Source organism: Epinephelus fuscoguttatus, linkage group LG4 (genome assembly GCF_011397635.1).
Source record: "Epinephelus fuscoguttatus linkage group LG4, E.fuscoguttatus.final_Chr_v1".
Taxonomy (NCBI): Eukaryota; Metazoa; Chordata; class Actinopteri; order Perciformes; family Serranidae; genus Epinephelus; species Epinephelus fuscoguttatus.
Window position 1 is genome coordinate 38,833,035 of NC_064755.1, and position 20,892 is coordinate 38,853,926.

Genomic DNA, 20,892 nt, shown 5'->3' on the forward strand with positions numbered 1-20,892 from the left:
TTCCAAAATGAAATATATTCTATAAATCAGGCTACAACTAACGATTATTTTTATTATTGATTAATCTGCTAATTATGTTCTCAACAGATTAATTTGGTTTGTACAGAAAAAAAAAAGGACTCGTCACACTTCTTTGGATGTTTTGTTTCATCCGACCAGCGGAACACAAAGAGATTCAGTTTAATGTGATGGAAGACAAAGAAAATGCTGCAAATATTTAGATGATTTAAACTTTATTTTCACTTTATGTATACTGTATACATACATGCATTAGTTTGTACTATAAAATAATAATGCTATTCTGGGATAATGTAAATAATCTTCATTACAAAGAGCTCTGTGCTTTCCCATCTTCTCTTTGATTCAGTGTGTTAACATCCGTTTAGTAAAATATGATCTATAAATAAATCACAGATTAAATGTTTGGTTTTAATCTACAGGAATCTGAGATGGAAGTAGTTTCATCCTCTCAGTCAGGTTCACTGTTTGAGCCTTTAACCGAGTCTGTCTCCTGTTGTGTCTCAGTCTCTGTGAGGACACACACCATCCCTGTCTCGGCTCTGTGTGTGTTGTCAGGCTGAAGGACAGCCTCCCTCTGAGTCTGGTCCAGGCTGTGTAATTAACATGGAGGTGTATCAGGTAAACAGTGAGGATGGCCTGGCAGGCCTCTGATTAAAGGCCTGGGTGGTGCTTCACAGCACCCTGCTGCCCAATAAACACCACTAATGGCATCAGGACCCCCGCCCTGCTGCACGGCGGCCTCCGCCACGGCTAGAGGGCAACGAGGACGGCGGTTTGTGGTGGAAAATACCGACACATAAAGGAATACACCACTGAAAATCTTTTTTTTTGAGTATCAAACAGCCAGCCCGGAGGGTGGCTCTGAAAGGTTCGTGATTTGCTTCTTTGTGTTGGACAGTAGCAGGATCATGGATTCACACGTTGACTCAGAATCCAAATGTTTTAAACGTCTACGACTGAACACTCAGAATAAGGTAGATCTGCAGTCATACATCTTTGAGGGAAAGAGAAGAGCTGATTGAGGGAAGCAGCTGGACTCACCTGGATGCAAAGATGTGGAGTGATGATGAAGTGAAGCACCTTCACCCGCAGAGGAATCACTCCAACATCACAAGGCAGACAGTAGACACTAGCCCGAGCGTACAAAATCCCGTCTTTATGCCACCTTTGTATTTTTACATAGAGCCAAACAATGACAGCATCATTCTGCTCCATTGTGTGATTTTAGACAGCATGCCGGCATCATGGAGGCAAAAGAGGTGTGGCATGGCAATGACATGATAATGAACAATCATTCACATCCCTGTTATATGGCGACTGATCTCGTCCTCTGCTAGGAGGGTAAGGAGCTCCCCAGCAGTGCCGTCTACCGTTACCATTGCTGGTATTATCCACTAGCCTTTTACCATCCTGCACTCGTCCAGCTTAACACAATAAACCACAGAGAAGCTCAGATTACAACACACACAAAGGGAGTGTGACTTCAATCTCAGGATGCCATTACTCCACTTTATTGTTAGACAGACAAAAGTGTTTGATTCTGTACTAATGCTCTGAATGTCATACACAGAACCTACACGAGTTCTGCTCATGAGTCAAAACCAAACCAGGAAGAACAGTAAAATAACCATTAATACCATCACCATTGGGAAAAAAAGCTCACCTTCCTCACTTTCCTCATCTTCTTCACTCCCCTCCCTCCCAGTCTCTGTTCCACAGGGTGCAGCTGGATCCTCTGGAGAAGCACTGGCTGAGGAGCTCAGCTCTGGGGAACATGGCTGCTCAGCGTCAGCTGCTCGCTCAGGAGCCCAGCCTCGTCCTGAAGAAGGTACAGACACAACTTCTCAAATCATTTACATCAAACTTCACATATCCCTCAGTAAAGTATAACTGTAGATGACAAATCAATGTACATTTTTTTTAAAAAAGTATTCTGTAATGAAAAACTCATCGTATTCCTTCACAACACACACTCTCCCCAACCTAACGTTTGTTTGGTCAGAGCTGATAACTAACCTAGCCACACCTTTTTGCCTTTGTTGTAAGTTTATTTTGAAAAGATACAATGCATTTAAGAAGCACAAATTGACACACCGTCCCCGAACATCCAAAACCGACGCAGGAGGGTACCTAGTGCATCATAATTTAATGTTTACAGCCCCTGACCAAGTGTTGGTATTTGATGAGTTGGGAGTGAGAATGTGTTGAAGGTTTAGCCAAGACTCTGTGGATCAACAGACTGAAGACATCAGCCTCAGCTGTACTTCGACCTTACTGCTACTTAGTTAATGTTAGCATGCTGCTGTTAGCATTTAGCTCAAAGCATCGCTGTGTGTAAGGACAGCCTCACAGAGTGGCTGCTGCAGACTGCCAGTCTGACTGTGAATTATCAGAAATTAGAAAAGTTCTCTCTCCAACTGAATGAATGAAACTTGTTTCTCTTTGCTTTATTATTTTTTCTGCTCTCGTCAGGATTTCGTCTCTGTAAGTAAAACATGATGCTGTTTTATTTACTTATCATTGTATGAAGTCAATTTTCAGGCAACACATTTAGCTCAGAGATTTTAACAGCTTTAGACCCTCAGTTTATACTGAGCTTATAAGATTGATATTTTTTGGTCATTTACTTGCTTTGCATTGAAAAGCTGTCATTAATACCTCATGTAACAGCTGATTCTACACTGTAGTGTATGTGGAGATAAATGTGACAGCTATCAGGTCTGGGTTAAGTCTGTCCTCAATGGCCGCTTGGCGAAACTTGATAGACGGCTTTAGAGAGCCGAGCGCTTTGACAAAACAATTGGCTTAAGGAAATTAAATGTTCAAAGAGCAGTAAACACAGTTAGTAATCTCCTTATTGAAATGAATGAAAGGGACGAACAGGGGGCAGGGGTGTGTGAGGGGAAGATGAATCAGATAAACTCCAATCCTATCAGGAGGAGAAGCAGATAAACGCCCTCACACACACTTTTACATATAACATGGTGAAATGTGTGAATCACTGTGATGCCAACAGACCAGCTGAGAGTCTGGACCCACACAGACTCAGCTGCTCTCACCTGTTTAAACAGACCTGGACCTTAACTGAGCTCTAAAAGCAGGCATGATATTCGGGGTTTATTAAAGAATTCAAGTTCTGGCATAGAAAATATAATGGTGTGTAAACTTGTGTTCCTAAACAGGTTTTTAGGTGCAGTTTTTGGATCTTATGAAACCTCAAATTTCAGTCTCATAATCTCAGATTTCCCAAACATATCAAACACAGCACTCTGGGAATTTGTTGACAATAAGAATGAATATAAAACAGAAAAAAAAATATCTGAAGAAACTGCGGGTGTGAATGGTCAATGCTGAATAGCTGATGCTCACTTTAAATGTTTACGCTACACTGCAATGCTTGGTCAAATGTGTAAGAAGAAGGTAAAGTGATAGGAATTGTTGAAAAAGTCAAAAGGGGTCTAATTAGTATGAATGTCATTGAAAAGTCAAATGATATTCATAATGTGGAATATGTTACGGTTATTCGAAAAGCTGGCGCTACACTGCAATGCTGGCTTCAAACATTGAATAATAACATTAATGTATAAGGGATGTGAAATATTTTAAGGTTATTTGAAAAGCTTACGCGACCTTGTAATGCTGGCTTTAATGTGTCAGAACCAGGTGAAGTAATAGGAATAGTTGAGAAAGTTGAAAGCAGTCTAACTGGTATGAATGTTTTTGAAAAGTTGAATGACACTCATAATGTTGACTATTTCAAGGGTTGCTGAAAAGCTGATGCTACATTGCAATGCTCACTTTAAATGTTGAATAATACCATTAATGTATGAATGATATGGAATATTTTAAGGTTGTTGAAAGTCTGACGCTACACTGCATTGCTCTAATGTGTAAGAAGAAGGTGAAGTGGAATATTTGAAGGTTTTTCGCATTTACACCCAATAATATTTAAATAAGTGTCAGTAAAAGGGCTGAAGTGCTGAAAAGACTTTAAAGCTTTTTGATTGAAACTGTTCAGGCCACATGACGAGTTAGAGTGGTAATAATATTATTATTGTAGTGTTTTGTCGCTGAACACACAGGTTGCTGCACTAAAAGGAGCCAGGAGAAATTAAAGTATTCTTTCTTTTTTTCTGTTTGCGACTCCTCTTCGACTGACGACCTCGTGTGATGTGAACGTCGGCGTACACGAAAGGGGGTAAGTTAACACTAATCATCTAAACACGGGAGAACAACCGGGACACAACAACACACTCACTTCTGCCTCAATTAGCTCAGCACTGATATCACAGAGTGCAGCTCCCTCACCTCCGTCTGCCTGCCTGTCTGGCTCCACAACACTCTGAAAGAGTCGCAGGTTCGGACGTCTGCCGGCTCTTTGAAGCGAGGTGTGTGTGTGTTAGGTGTGTGTGTCTGTGTGTGGGTGGGGGGGGGGGGGGGGCAGGGGTGTTAATGCAAAATGCAGTTCATGTAAATGGGATTCACACAGACGTCCAATTTTCTGGCATGTTTGTGTACAAAAGCAGCAGAAAGGCGGTGTTGCTTTGCGAGGCGTGTAGTCGTCCCTTCAGACAGCCTGACAGCTCTGTGCAGCCAAACACCTGACACCATGCTAAACACTGTCCTACATACACAACTACCTCCAACAGTTATTTTTATCATCGCTCCTGTTTCATTTTCACCAGCCGTCTGCCGGCAGCTTCATATTAGTAGCATGGACGGATTACTAAACAGGTCCGAAGGGGGCTAATGGGTGAGGGGCCCCAGGGCCTGGACCTCTGTCTGATGGGACTGTTGAGCTAGAGCTGCAACTAACGATTAATTTCACTGTTGATTAATCTGACAGTTATTTTTTGATTATTCGATCATCTGTTTGGTCTATAAAATGTCAGATAATGGTGGAAAATGTCGACCATTGTTTCCTAAAGCCAAGATGACGTCCTCAAATGTTTTGTTTTGTTCACGACCAAGTGGCAACCTCTGGTGCTGAAAAGTAAAGTGCCAACAATTGCAGTTCCTCTGATGGCCACTTGAGGCTGGCTCCAAGAATGAGTCAATCCCCACAGACCCCCATGTTAAAATGCCCACCTTTACAGCAGAAACAAACATGTTTACAGCCTGGTACAAAAAACGGTTTTGGTCTCTAAAGCTAATTTGAATATTCATGTCAACTATACGGGGGGTGAATTTTTATATAACCCACCCGTTTATATTTTATTAAAGCTTAAAGTTACGCATGATCAAGGGCGGGGCGCTTTGAGTGACGGACTGTCTGCCGATAGTATCCTTGGCTTCTCAGTCAGATCCACCCCTCGCTCCTCCACAGCTCCACCCTCTTGCCCAAATATGATCACTGCTGGCTCCAAAAAACCAAGATGCAGACGCTGAAGTGCCGAACTCGAGGCTCAAAATCAGGAGTCCACAAACCAATGGGTGATGTCATGGAAGCTATGTCCATTATTTTTACAGTCTGTGTTTCCAACCCAAAGATATTCAGCTTACTGTTACACAGGAGGAAGAAACCAGAAAATTTTGACTTTTGTTAATTAAAAAATAACTTGAACCGAGTGTCAAATCGATTGTCAGTTTAGTTGCCAGAGATTCAGATCAACCATCAAGTCATTTATGGTCATCCTATTTTTTGTCCTTTTGTGGTAGTTTTGAGTGTCTTTGAGGTCATTTTGAGTCTGTCTGAGTCTCTGTGGTTGTTCTGAGATTCTTTGTGGTCTTTTCATATCTCTTTGTGTATCTATGTGGTTGTTGATTTTGCGTCTGTTTGTTGTCGTTTTGAGTCTTTTTGTGTCTCTTTGTGTTTGTTTTGAATCTCTTTGTGGTCATTTTGAGTCTCTTTGAGTCTCTGTGGTTCTTCTGAGACTCTCTGTGGTTATTTTATGTCTCTCTGTGTCTCTTTGTGGACGTCTAAAATCTCTGCGGCTCTTTGTTGTGGTCTTGTGTCTCTGTGTGGTCACTTTGATTCTCTGTGTGCTCATTTTATATCCCTTTGTCTCTCTTTGTGATTGTTTTGAGTCTATTTGTGGTCTTTTTATATCTATTTGTGTCTCCTTGTGTCTCTATGTGATGGTTTTTGTGTCTCTTTGTGTCTCCTCTGTGTTTTAATGTCTCTTTGTGGTTGTTTTGCGTCCCTCTCAGTCGGAGGGTCATGCTCTTGTGAAGGAGGGATGGGGGGCCTTTTCCATGTCTGTGCCCGGGGGCCCATTGTCTCATAATCCGTCCATGATTAGTGGTCGGACACTGCAGCAGGATGTAGTATTCATGCTCATTAGGGTCTGGTGTGATTTGAGCAGCCCAGCAGCCCAGACAATGGGGATGTGTAATGATATTGTAATTACATGGTAATTAATATTTGAGCAAACAGTCAGCCTGAAGGGAGTCAGCGCAGCTCCTCAGCAGATGGGAGGAACTGATCATCACACAATCAGCCAGCAGATCTTTTATTCGCTCCTCTGTGTGTGCTTTTACTTTCTTTTTTCTTAAAGACCTGATTTCACAGTTTTGCAGTGAGAATGTGGAAATTAGTCAACAGGGGGATGAAGTCCGAGTCTCCTTATTTAGGCAGCTCACCCAGTCAGGGAGGCACTCGTCTGGGCACGGTGTTTGGGATCGATCTTTGATTTTCTTTTCGTCCTTACAGCAGCTCTGTGAGCTCCGTCTCTGCTCGAGTCCCAACATATGTTCTTCAGATTCATTGTTAAGTCAAAGTGTGATTCTACACCCAATAAAAGAGACGCTCGTTCAAACCGGCACATATGGTCGAACTGTTGCAGACCGGCTTTGAAAACTCCCCGCCGATGCCAGAAGTAGAATTTCACACGGCATTATGGGACTCTAAGCTTCCTATTCAAGAGCTTTTGCAAAAGGACCCCTCCATATGGCCTCTCCTAATGCGCCGCCTCCCCCCCCTCCCATTAGCTGCATGGACCTCCCCATGCAGAAATAACAACATCAATGGTCTAACCCTTGCGCCACTTGAGAGTATTACACTCCTTTTCATGCTTCACTTGATCAAAACGGAAGGAGTGAAATTTACGCCTGTTTGATGTGCTTTTTCCCTGCTGCTTTCAGATGAGCAGCGCTAACTCATTCTGCCTGTCACTCCTCAACCACCAAAGGGCCAACAGATGCCCGCCGCACCCGGGCCGACTGTTGGGAGGCAGTTGCCAGTTTGTGCCGGGTCACTGTCGGTGCTCCCCTCCTGGATCTGTTGGAGGACGATAGCTCAGACTGTTTAATGGAGGCTGGAGCGTCCTGCTGGGGCGGACAGGTGTCCGTCATGTTTGCAAATGTGTGAATGTGTCACACGCAGCGTTGTTGTGTTTCTCCTGAATGTTTGTTCACCAGCAGTTAAAGCAGTGATTCTGCATGATTCGACACATTTATCATATAAATCATGAATACGTTACATTCCTGCTGACTCCTCTGCAGATATTTCAGGTCATGAGTTTCCATTCTATCATTTGAGCATTAATTAACAGAAAATATTTTTTTGTCTGTTATATTTGTCAAGTTGTGCTGTACTTGAGAGATAATGCAAACCTTTAAGTCTGCATCAAACTGTATTCCAGTTCAATCTCAATGAATCTTTGAAAAATAATATAACCATAATGGATGTAACTACCATGACATCACGCATTGGTTCGTAGACATCAAGCCTTGAGTATAGTGTTTTGGCCATCACCATCTTGGTTTTTTGGAGATAGAAGTGATCATATTTGGGTGAGAGGGTGGAGCTGTGGAGGAGCGAGGGGTGGATCTGACTGAGAAGCCGAGAACACTATCTGCAGAGAGTCTCTCACTCAAAGCAGCCATGATCATAATTATGCATAGATCTTAGCCTTAATAAAATGTAAACAGGTGAGTTATATAAAAATTCAACTCCGTACAGTTGTCATGAATGTTGGAGCTAGTTATAGAGACCAAAACGTTTTCTATACCAGGCTGTAAACATGTTTATTTCGGCTGTAAAGTTGGGCTTTTTAACATGTTGGTCTGTGGGGATTGACTCACTATTGGAGCCAGCCTCAAGTGGCCATTAGAGGAACTGCAGTTTTTGCCACTTTAGCGTTGTTGTTTCATTTTTCAGCCATGGAGGTTACCACGGAGATAAAACCCCTCAACACCTACGCTCATTTACCACCAAAATCTGCAGTTTTTTTAAACACGGGAACACTCGCTTAAAATAGGCTATAGACTGTTTTCTCATTGAAAAGTAGACCAGAGCGTGTTAATGGCTCTGCAGTGGATGAGTATGCCTTCCTGTGTTTCTTTCTGGTGTGTTATGTTTGACATCACTGACCGGCCGGAAGACAGGTTAGTAAACAGTAGAAAGCAGCATGTAGGCCAATGAAAATGTTGTGGTATTATCAGACACAATGAGCCTAAAAGGGTTGAAAACAAAGGTGTCTTATTTTTTGGTTGAGCAAACACGCCTGACCGGCAGTTGAGGAGGAAAGTAATGTGCATATGCAGGTGAGATTCTCTGTCCAGTTGCACTCAGAGCAACCACAAAAAGACCCCAAAAGACTCAAAACAACTACAAAGAGACTCAAAATGACTCAAAACGAGCATAAAGAAATTCAAAAAGACCACAAGGAAAACTCAAACAACCACCAAGAGACTTGGATCATTCACAAAGAGACTGGAAATGTGCACAAGGAGACCTGAACAACCACAAGTACACCCAAAATGGCCACAAAGACACTCAAAACTATCACATAGAGATTCCAAATGACTCAACAACTACGAAGACAATGAAAATGACTCAAAACATCCACAAAAAGATTCACAATGATTTAAAACAAGCACAAAGAGGCTCAAAATGACTGCAAGGAGACCTCAGATGACCACAAAGAGACTTGGAATGACCACCTGATGGACTGGTTCAGACAAATATCTACACTCTATCACAAGCCTACACAGAGAAAGGTGTTATGGGTAAGGATAGGTCACAGAGGAGTCGACACTCACACCTCCCAAATCTCAACAACAAAGAAAAAATGAGACAATACAGCACAGACCTCTTTGTAGGAAAGACACAAATAGTATGAAGCATCTATACAAAATATTAATATCATCTGTGAAACCCAAGCTGCGCCCTTTGGCAGAGGGAAATGATCTACAACTTGACCTGAGGTGTCTCCATGTGTGATTAAATCCTGACTCAGATCTGATCTTTGCAGAGAAACGTTTGAGTGGAGCGTCGAGTATCACTCACAGCTCCTAATAGCGGCGCTGTCAGTGTGTGTTAAGGTGTGTTGGAGTGTGTGCGTGACACAGGTGGAGGCCCAAACAATCTCAGCGAGTGTCGGAAGAGGCCGGCGGGCGAGGCGGGGTTCAGTTATCACCTTCTAATGAAAAGCGTGGCGGCTGAAGCAGCCTGGCAGCACCCCCCGCCCCTCAGTGGTCAGTCTGCATCAGCACGCCAACACACAGAGACACCGCCAAAATAAACCTCCATTAGCCACCCTGCACACGACCACAGGGTTTTTCTCCCCCTGATGACCGACTGGATTTTCACGCTCTCGGTTGTTGGCTGAATGAGGAACATCAGTGCGCTGAAATTAAATGGGCGGAAAACAGCAGAAAACAATGTTCCATTTGTTTGATCCAGTTTACAGTAGCAACATGAGCGCTGAGAGGGAGGAGGTACAGACAACAGGGACGACAGGGAGGGACCAGGAGGAGGAGGAGAAAGAGGAGGAGGAGAGGACAGCTTGTATTTAGTAGGAGTCTCAGTGGAGTTGACTGGCCAAAAATCCTTAGAGTGACACGTTTGTTGCTGCTTTTAGTAGTTTCCTAACTTCAGAAATCAGCCAGACTAAAGCTGCAGAGGAGTCTGAGGCTGTCGGCTGCTGCAGGAGACGGAGGTCACACTTTTCATGACATTAGAGAAAATCGATTTACTGTGATAGTCCAATTAAAATCTGACTTTTAAAACACGTGAACATGTTAGCCCAACTGGTATCACACTAAATAGAATTTCTCAAAGTCGGACTAACACACCCAGATAATGTGATTGGGAGTCAAATTACTCCTGCGTGTATACCAGTGTTTCTCAAATGGTGTGCTGTGATGCCAGTCCAGGTGTGCTGTGGGATTTTGTGATAACCACACATTATTATTGCAATATTCAACTGGGCCTATACACAAGGTTATGAATGGATTTTTAATTGACTGTATCAGTATGTTGTGCGCACCCATTTCCCAATAAAGAGGCAAAGTCTAGCTAAAAAAAATTAATTTGATTCAATTTAATTTTAAAAACCTTCACAGGGGACCTATTTGTCACAGTTTGCGCGTGGGAATTCTAAGTGTGTGACACATCACAGCCCTGACTGGCAGCCAGTGTGAAGGATGATAACATTTAAAGGAAGAAAGCAGTAAGTGGGAGGATGGATTGCTTTACTGTACGGAGCAAATTACAACAAAGCACCAGCAAAGACGACCTACCGTTGAAAGGAAAGAGGTCCATCCATCCATCCATCCATCCACTGTAAATTTACTGGATTACATATGGTTGTGTTTTTTCCTTAACACTTAAAATGTGTGTATATGAGCTGTCAGGTCACCGGGGTGATGAGTTGTATCATCAATCGTTTGTAAACCAGAAACTCGTCGATACTTCAGTCTGCAACTGTCAGAAAAACTACGAACTTTGAGAAACCCAGGCCATGGTTTGAGGTTTTACAGGTCTGAAAAGATACAAAGACTGAGGAGACGGGACACAGATTATGGTTACTATGGCTACCATGGTTCCTATGGTTCCTATGGTTCCCTGCGTGCTGAAAGGAGGCGATGTTAATCTCTAAAAGGCAGATTACAGCAGGCAAATGTTAGAGCCAGTTCAGATGTGGACAGACGAGGGTCAGAGGTGTGAATGGACGAGTGCGTGAGGAGAACCGGTCACATCAGACACAGATACTGTGGAGACACGTTCTTTCTGTCATCACAGTCAGATTATTGACACTGTATTTTATGATCTGTTGGTTGGCTATCTTCTGATTTTCAAAATAAAGAAGAATAAATACATTTTCCCAGAAAACAAATGCTGATGTTAGACAAATGTTTAGCCAGTTATTTCTGCTCTCTCTGTCTGATTTTGGAAACTGTACTTTCTTATTTTATCTCTCATTTTGCCTCCTCTCTGGAAATCCCTCGGACACATCCAGTTTGTAAGTTGCATTTTCTTCACTCTGCGGTGTAGAGCATTAGCAGCAGTGCTGTCTTAGAGAGCCTCAGTAGATTTTTAACAGTCTCCTCTTCCTCAATAGATTCAGTCAGAACCTTTTTATATCCTCTGCTGTGAGTGATGATGATTTTTAAAGGTTTTCAGCTGCTTATTAAAACATTGGTGACAGAAACAAACAGGTGATATTCTGACACGATACTGTAAGGTGCGCTTTGTGCATGTATTTTATATTGTGGCAGGGGCATAAAATATTTCTTTAGATCTACTGTAGTTGTGCACGTCCTCAGAAATGAATTAATCCCATGAACAGTGGGGACAGAAAAGAGAGGATAGCAACAGACAGGTTGAAAGAGACAGTAACAACCTCATGCTGTCCCAATTATCCAAAAAGTTTCAAGTTCAAGCTTCTATAAGAACACATCGCTAAATGATCGTGCAAAAGGCTCAGACCACTCAAAGTCATTTTGATGATCTGTGAGTTTGTTTTAATTGGCATGGACATGTCAGGTGTGTATGCCTCCATGCTGGCAACAGTCCCTTGTGGTCAGTAATTGAGCTGAAAACTGGGCCCTGCATGGAATGTTTAAGGGTTCAATAATGGCCCCATGCCAATAACCGATAGGGGTGGGTTTACCCAAGTGGACCCCACATGGGTTATGCTACAGCTGCCTGGGGACCAAGTGAGTATGGGCCCAAAGTGGGCATCTTATCTTGGGCCCTCATGGGTAAAACCACTCATGTGGGCAATACTTTAATTTATTATAAATTCAATTTAAATTTTGACATCAGGAAAATATATTAAAACAAGACATACAACTAAAAAGGGGGATGATGGAGTGAAAAAAAAGTTGCTTTTGTGTATTCCACTTTGTTTTTGGACACGTGATCTCATATCTGAAATAATCATAATGAAGCAGAGTGTGTATTTATTAATCTGAGCTGTTTCACAGAGCAGATTGTCCACATGTCGGAGACAATAACTAAACAAAGCATCAGAGTAAATGAGCTCATGGTATCGTTCACACATTAACCGGCGTGATTAGTGACATGTTTGAATCCAGCCCGGAGCTGATGGGATAACTGTCCTTGAATGTGGCTCTTTAGCAGAGAATTAGAGCTCCAGTCTGTGTGTCTGTCTGCAGCGCACAGTTTTAACTAATGAACCGTGAATTCACTTAAAAGCAGGACTTTATTTTCTCTGCTCTGGTCTCTGATGGTGTTTTAATATTATATTCAAACTGGATTCACTCAAAACATTTAATTTTTCTGCGAGGTGAAGAGGCAAATATCTGAATATAGAGAGGAGACGTTCTGCTGGAGTAGAGCTGATAAAGGATCGGTCCATTCATTTTTATTTTTATTTGTTTATTTTTAAAAATTTATCTGCCACTATTTTGGTAATCGATTAATCATTTCTGTTAATTTGCCTGGTAAAAATTACTTGTTACAGATTTTAAAATGTTTGCATTTGCTGCTTTTTTTTGTCTCGTGAATATTTTTGACTGTTGACTAACAGACGCAGACTGTTGGGTCAGTCATGTGAGGGCCATAGACTGTAAAAAATAATGCTTGTAGCTATCATGAGTATCAAGAGTTTTGAAGCCTCGAGTTCAGCTTTTCGTGGTGTCAAGGAGCCAGCAGTCATATTTGGGTGAGAGGGTGGATCTGACTGATAAGCCTAGGAAACTTTGAGCAGACAGCCTGTCACTCAAAGTGACCATGCCCTTAATTATGCATAACTTTAAGCCGTAATAAGATATAAACAAATGATAAAACGGATATAAAAATTTACTCCTCGTACAGTTGTCATGAATGTTGAAATTAGCCAAAGAGACCAAAGCCGTTCTTTGTATCGGGTTGTAAACATGTTTATTTCTGCTGTAAAGTTGGACATTTTAACATGGGGGTCTCTTGGAGCCAGTCTCTAGTGGCCATTTGAGGAACTGCAGTTTTTGGCATTTCCTTGTTGGCTTCATTTTTCAGTCCCGCAGGTTGCCTCTTGCTGAGGGCTGGCCTTTTTCTTTCTAACCCTGGCATGTAGCTTTTGTTAACATCTTATTTTAAAAAACTAGAGGTTTTTATGTACCCTTCCACTAAATTCACGTACTCTGTCGTTGGCTCTTCCCGTCAGCTCAGTCTGAGCCATGTGGACACATTTCACATTACCAGGTGGATGTCCTGCTCTGCCTTCGTACTGGAAGCGGAAAATCTAAAAAATATTCTAACCCAAGCAGATGGCAGAGTCAAAATCACAGCTATAGCAACGAAAGTTATTATTATATATCATTGGGATCACTTTGATGAAACCGAGAGTAACACTATGAAAATCCATCAGCTGGAGTGTGCTGTGTGTTTGTTGCCACTGTTTACACAAGGGTTATCGTTCATCAGTGTGGATGCTCATGTCATTATCTTTATAGTTATTGTTACAGATACCATTCATAGTGTGGACGAGCCTTTAATGTTGTTGGTGTAACATCATAACAAACATCATAGATAATATACAGTGCATCATTCAGTAATGAAAATACATGGTCGTCATCGTCATGTAGAGTTTCTGGTTTCCTCCTCAGGCTGTGCTGTGTGATAACCTGCTGGTGGAGTGTGTAAACTCAGTGTGTGTCCATACTGAAGGTGTGGATGTGCTCAAGAGTGTGTGTGTGTGTTTTCAGACGGCACTTCACTGGGCAGCCAAGCAGGGCTGTCGGGAGGCGGTGGACATGATGCTTCAGGCCGGAGCTGACGTCAACGTCAGATCGGTGAGCACTCTGTGTGTGTGTGTGTGTGTGTGTGTGTGTGTGTGTGTGTGTGTGTGTCAGAATCAGCACCTGTCATGCACTTTAATAACTTCAGCTGCATAAACAAACACAGTAACATCATCCCGAGCTGTCTTCAGCTCCTCACACAGACTCTCACTAAAATTCTCTCTTAAAGGAACAGTACAACATTTACAGAATGAGCTCATTCACTTTAGTTCCAACAGAGAGATGACGACGCTCAGATGTTTGTGTGTCATACGAGGAGACGTTCTGACCAGCAGTTTGAATTATTCAAACTTTGTTTCTAACAAATTGAACAAATCAGCAGCTGGTTATCTTCATCGATCAGTGAACTCATCTTCACACAACACCTGTGGATGGAAACTTGCAGTCATCTTTCGCCCCTTTCCCACGGCACAAAAAACAACTAACACCCACTAAGATCTGTTTTTTGTCTATCTCTGCCCAAGCAACTCAAACATCGCTCCAAATTAGTCTGCACCGAGTTTGAAAAAAAGCAAGAGTTTACCTCTTTAGGAAACGGGTGCACACAACATACTGATACAGTCAATTGAAAATTTAAATTTTAAATACAACTTTAAAATACAAACTTTTTGTATAGGCCCAGTTGAATATATATGTCCGTAGGTGTGAATGTGAGTGTGAATGGTTGTCTGTCTCTATGTGTCAACCCTGTGATAGTCTGATGACCTGTCCAGGGTGAACCCTGCCTCTCACCCAGTGTCAGCTGGGATAGGCTCTACAAAATTTACCTCTGAGATGGAATGGAGGAGAAGGAGAGAGTATAAATACCTCAACTTTGTGCTAAAGTATTTAGTTAGATTCCACCACTGCTGACAACATATTAACACTGTAGGAACCAAAAAAGGAAATATAACACTAGAAATGTCACCCGTAGCCTACTCTACAAAGTAAAGTCTCCTACTAATTTACATTAATGTACAGTTTCTGTTTACAGAACAACATCACACTTCCACACAGTCTCACACGCACACAAAGACCTGATTTACTGCATAAACATACTGCACACACACTCTATCACACACACACACACATCCTCTGCAGCCTGTGGGGGCTTTTTCATTATCCAATTATATCATTCCTGCTCCCGTTTAACCCCGAGGTGAGGTACAGTGGACTCCCCACGAGGCCTTTCTCCTCCAATTACTCCTTCAGCCTCTCAAGTTCACAGCGTTAACCTCCGCCGGCCAGAGGCTGCCGACACAACAAACAGCAGCAGAGGATTGTTAACCTCCGTAATCCTCCTGCTGCTGCTGCAGCCAGAGTCACAGGGAAACATCTTCACACACGCTGTAGAGTCGGTCCGCCACTTTGTTCCAGACTGAACAACTGTTGGATGTAATGAAATGCGGTTCATTGTTTGTGTTCCCCTCAGGATGAACTATAATGACTCTGGTGATCTTTTGACTTTTCATCAAGCGCCACGATCAGGTCAAAACGTTGGTTTATGACCAACAATGTTGGCAAAGTTACTCTCAAAATGTAATACATATTATTAGTTACCTTATTTGAAATAATAAGTTGCTTATTACAAGTTAATAGACCCTTTTACGGCCGACATCACAATGACATCAGTTTGTTAGCTGGAGGTAGAACCCTCCTCTCCACCACAGGGCTGTAGGCTACATAAAAGTCTTAAAATGTCGTCTTGTTGTGTTATCGGGAGCCAGAATAGAAGGAGTCATGGCTCAAAACCAGCCACCACTGCACATCAACAAAAACAAAGACAACTATGGTTAAATGTGATAAGACCAAAGGACTGGACGGAGGCCATCATCAGAAATGCTCACATGTGCAGCACACACTTCATATCAGGTTATGGAAAAAGTATTTCCTGTTGTAGGGATGAATAATGTTATGTGCATTAAGGGTTATCATGTCCACCTCATCAGAAACTGGGGAGGGATTAAGAGGAATATTGGATTTCTCTGTCGCGCTAACTTTTTAGCACATTAGCTAACGTTAGCTTCCATAGCAAAACAAATTGGAGGAAACCGTTCAAGCGTCGAAGTCTTTGTAAGATTGGCATAGTGATCGACCACAAAGCTTCCTGTGACATCATCCATCCACTGAGTGAGAGCATACGGGTCGGCCAGTCTGGTCCCGTTGGTCAGTGTTCACTTATTATAGTAACACCCTTGGTCCGGGAGAGTGAGTGACCTGACATGGTGCGTTTCTAAATTCAGTCTGACACTCTACAGTAAAATGAGAGCCCTGCTGGTCGAAGAAACGGAACGCCATATTTGTACACGAATGAACAAACAGTTAAGTTAATCACACATTCACTCCGTTCGGTGCTCTGGATAACTACCGGTTCATTCAGACAGTGCTCCAAATTTACGAACAGTCCAGTTTGTGCCAGAATGCTCTCCACACTCAGAGTGAGTATTTCTGAATGCACCACTCCCATCATCTTCCTCCATTGTCTAAAACAAGCCAACAGAACTTGCTAGCTAGCGCTAGCTAATGTCTGTGGAGAATTGTTTTGCCTCCAGCTAAGCCCCGCCCACTAAAAAATGTTGCACTGTTTACTAACAGTAAAGGGTCTAAACACCAGAGCTGGAGGACCCACCAGGTGGATACCGGTGTCCCGCTCAGCAACAACAGTACCAGAGAAACAGCTGTGCGTAAGAACAGGATGGTGTGCCGGTGTAGCTCTGCAGTTGTGAATGGAAACATATCCAACATACACTAATGCACATTTGTTGGCGTCACCCAGATGTGCTGATCAACGGGACAAGGAACTGTAAACAAATGAATGATGTCTGTAGAACCACAACTCATTTAGTTATCTGGAAGTTAGGATGAAGTTGCGGCAGAGATGTTTTGGGAAAAGTAAAGACACACAGATTAATGCCACTGTGAGACTCTTTGGTGAGACCTGACCTTCACTCTGCTCCTTTATCTGTCGAAGCAACAGCTCTGAGACTTTTAGTGAATCGTTCATTTTAAAGATCAGTTGTTTGTTTCTCTTTTCGCTTCCACAGTCGATAGAAATGAAGTGAAAATATGCCGTTTGACAGACGCACACACACACACACACACATACACACACACACACACATAGCGTCAGTGTGCAGTGGATTGATTCGAAAGGGGCAATGTTGTGATTACTTAATGGCTTCCCAGACAGCCGTGGGCCTGGAGAATTCAATTTAGCATCTGCCTCTCTAAGTGTTAATCTCCTCTCCTCCCCGGCTGCCTCGCTGCTGATGATGTGCACACAGGAGATAATGTTTAAGCCCCACCAGAGCAAAGCAAAGCAGACAAGTCACTTATTGGCTCCATAATTACATAATTAACTTTTTGTCTCTAATCGTTAAGGAGGTAATGGCTCTGATAAAAAGACCCTCAGCTCGAGCAGCGAGCAAATCAGAAATCAATAATCCATAGAACGGCATTAAGAGGAGAAGAATAGCTCAGCTCTCAGTGAACGCTTTGGATTCGCTGCAGAGGTTTTCAATGCTTCTGTAATGGATTTTCTGTCTGTTTCAGCTCTGCAGAGCTTTAAATACTCACCTGAACCTCAACGATACTTTCTTAGAGTGAAAAAGTGTAAAAGGCAGAAGAGGAGAGATTTAAACTGTTCATTCTGTGTGTGTTTAAGCTTTTCTACTTCTTACAGGTGTGTACATCATTATTCTGTATCTGTGTGTGTTGAACAGCTGAGCTTTTGAAACATTGTTTTTACATCCTGATCTGTAACGTTAGAAATCTTTACCACACCTGAGTCTCTGATACCACAACAATATTTTGTCATTTATTCAGAAAAATTAAGATATTTGTCTTTATAATGCTAAATATTATCCGGCAGTTTCACATGAACTTTATTTTTGTCTAAAATCAGAAACTATCTAATCAAATAACAAGTAACAGAGATTATAAGTCTGTCCAGATGATTAGTGTCATAACTTGACAGTTTATGACACATATTGGTGACACAATTTTCATTGTGTTGTGCTGCCATGTTTCTACAGTCTGTTCAAATTAGGACCCCAAATGCAAACACATCCAGGAAACTGGGAATGGTTAAAGGCAGTTTATTGTAATTTGAAGATGGGAGGCAGAAGACAAGAACGAGACTGGACGTGATGGGTTATGGTTGAGGTTGGCGTGGTGAATGTGAGACACAAAGTGTGAATTAAGGTCCAAAAAGAACAAAAAGACAAAAGCCCCTTTTCCACCAACATTACCAGGAACTTTTATTACCAGGAATTCATTTACCTGGGTAAAAGAATTCCTGGTAATCTGTGTGGTTTGCGTTTCCACCACACTTCAAAGTTTCGGAACATTTATTCAAATTAACATGATGACGTAGATGATTCGGCGTGTGCCCTGTATTTGGCTCTGCCAGCTCGGCTGGTTACATACTGATATAGAGTTGGGGCTGTTTGTCTCAGCCAGCAGCTCAGTTTTAAAGTATTTTAAGATAAGAGTCAAACTAAGTTAGTCTACATACAGACAGCTGTCATTGGAGCTTATTAGTAACAATTCGCTATCAGCCGAACTAGTGTGCTGTCCTTGTGTAAGACATAACGTTAGTGACAGTGGATGAGAGACTGTGGACGGAGCATATTGAATATCGCTGTCTACATGTTCACATGTTCATGCTTGCTGAACACGTATTGATAAAGTGTTGGCTTCTTGCTCACTAAGGGTTAATGTCACTTACAGTAACGAGTGTAGCTGCCATCAACTTGAGTTATTTTCAAGTTACCTTCACTTTGTTTCCACTGCGACCGCTCGGCTGTTCACTTGTTACCGTGTCGCGTCGATGTGTGTGTAGATGTGTGTAGAGGAGATCAGCGCCGGCACAAAAGAACCAATACCTTTACCACTTATCAATACTACGGTCTTTAATAATTTAGCTCCGGGGCTAATTTAGTACCAGATTTTGGTACCCATCCTTAATCAAAACACAAATGAATTGAAGCCTGTAGAGATGAAAAAAAGTTTTCAGCGGCTGCCCGTACCAGGAAGTGCGGAACACTGTAAGTGTGTGTTCCACCAATCAGCGTTCTTTGGCAAACAGCTCTGCCCCTCAAGAATTCCGGGTAATCCGGAGCGGGATCTGCCCATTGGTCCGACCATATTAAACCCATTGTTCTGAAGTCCTGTTGTTCCGAAATCATCATGATGCCCTGTGGTTAAGGTCTGGTTAGGTTTAGGCACAAAAACCACTTGGTTAGGGTCAGGAAAAGATCATGGTGTGGGTTAAAATGAAAAAGAAAGTGGCAAACACATAAGCCGTGAGCCTGCTTCGCCTCAAGCCTTTCCCAGCTGACCCAGAGCCGGTCGCGGCGCACCATCAAGGCAGAAATACGCCCGTCGGGAACTGTTCAGCACCGCGGAGAGCTCCCCACACAACCTGGACCCCAGAGTTAATAACAGGAGGTTATGGTGTTTCACTCTCTTCTGTCTATGACACTTGTATCTTGACCAGTAGCCTACTTTTGTTGCATTTGCTGATCCTCTGTGGTACACAAATACAGTATAGCCTAGTATAATCACATATCGAAACAACAGGACATTGGACTAATGAGAGGTCGGAACAATGAGAGGTTGGAACAATGAGAGGTCGGAACAATGCTACGGCACCATCTGGGGCATCACTAGCATAGTGGATAGTGTCAGCACCCCATGTACAGAGCCAATGCCTCGCTGCAGCGGTTGCAGGTTCCACTCTGGAGGAACCAACCAACTGCGGTGGAAAAGGGGCTAAAGTGTCAAAAAACTCAGAAGTTGGCCTTGATGTCTGTACGGCAGAGTAGACTGAATGATCTGGCAGAGTCTGCAGGTCTGGATTGGCAGGAGGAGGAAACCAGAAGGCAATGCCCAGCAAACACGCAGAGACAGACTGGAAATAAACATAAGACACTAGGGAAGGGAAACAGGAAACACAAGGGTGAGGCAAAGCCGGAAACCCTAACAAGTAGCCCAGAACAGACAAACCTAACACAAGCTATAGATAGGGACATTCATATGTTCGTCTTTTTACGTCAGCCACCATAGTCAGCAGCCAAAATGCAACAAGCAGCGTTGGGATTCAATTCTTCAGTGCGTTTTACCAGTTAAAAAAAAAGTGTCCATTTGTTTTGAAGAGGAAGAGACCTCTGTGAATTATTTAGCTCCTGGTAAAAACCTCCTGAACAATGAACACTGGAGGAATTCTAACCAGGAGAAGTTTCAGCTGGTTGCGATCTGCAGTCCTCACTGCTAGACGCCACTAAATCCCTCAAAATCTTACACACTGTTCCTTTAAATTAAGAATATTTTCTTATTTCAGAGAAAATGATTTCCAGATGTTGAACACATTTGACTAAATATCTTTTTTCTCTCTTCTTTTACCTGCTCTTCATCCTCCTCTCCAACCATCTGTCACCACAACAGCACGTAAGTGAGTTTCTGAACCATTCTAGCATCAGAGATCTCCACCAAGACGAGCCATCGTGTCACGCTCTTTCAGTAAATCGAGCTCTGACAAATGTTTCCTGGAGGGAAATTTCCTCTGGCGTTGGTGTGAAATGAGTTTGCTGCGTCTGTCTTTGATGCTCTGCTCTTCACTCTGTGTTTTTCTGACCTCTCTCATGCCTGCGTCTCTCTCTGAAGGGGGTAAGTCATGTTTTAATGCACCTTTAGGAATGTACACAGCAGATGGTTAAAGAGCAGTCACCACACAGCAGCTGGAAGGCGGAGGAGAACACAAATCACATCTCCACCATCATGGAGCTCAGTTCATTGTCCCTGCACTGTAACATCAAATTCAGAACATACGACTGACTCGTTAATACAGATAACATTTAAAGCCATTCATTGATTTTCAAAACAAAAATTATTCATCTTATGTACAATATCTTAAAGGAT

General features: G+C 42.5%; 1 protein-coding gene across 1 annotated transcript in view; it reads left to right on the plus strand.

The window, feature by feature from the left end:
• The window catches only part of LOC125887850 (ankyrin repeat domain-containing protein SOWAHC-like), an 81,695-nt gene extending 61,139 nt beyond the window's left edge, over positions 1-20,556 (plus strand). The window contains exons 6-9 of the mRNA XM_049574936.1: positions 1,727-1,849; positions 2,494-2,505; positions 13,900-13,986; positions 20,419-20,556. Of these exons, the coding sequence (XP_049430893.1) occupies positions 1,727-1,849; positions 2,494-2,505; positions 13,900-13,986; positions 20,419-20,556 (360 nt within the window). The remainder of the gene's footprint in view (positions 1-1,726; positions 1,850-2,493; positions 2,506-13,899; positions 13,987-20,418) is intronic.
• The last annotated feature ends 336 nt before the right edge of the window (positions 20,557-20,892 follow it).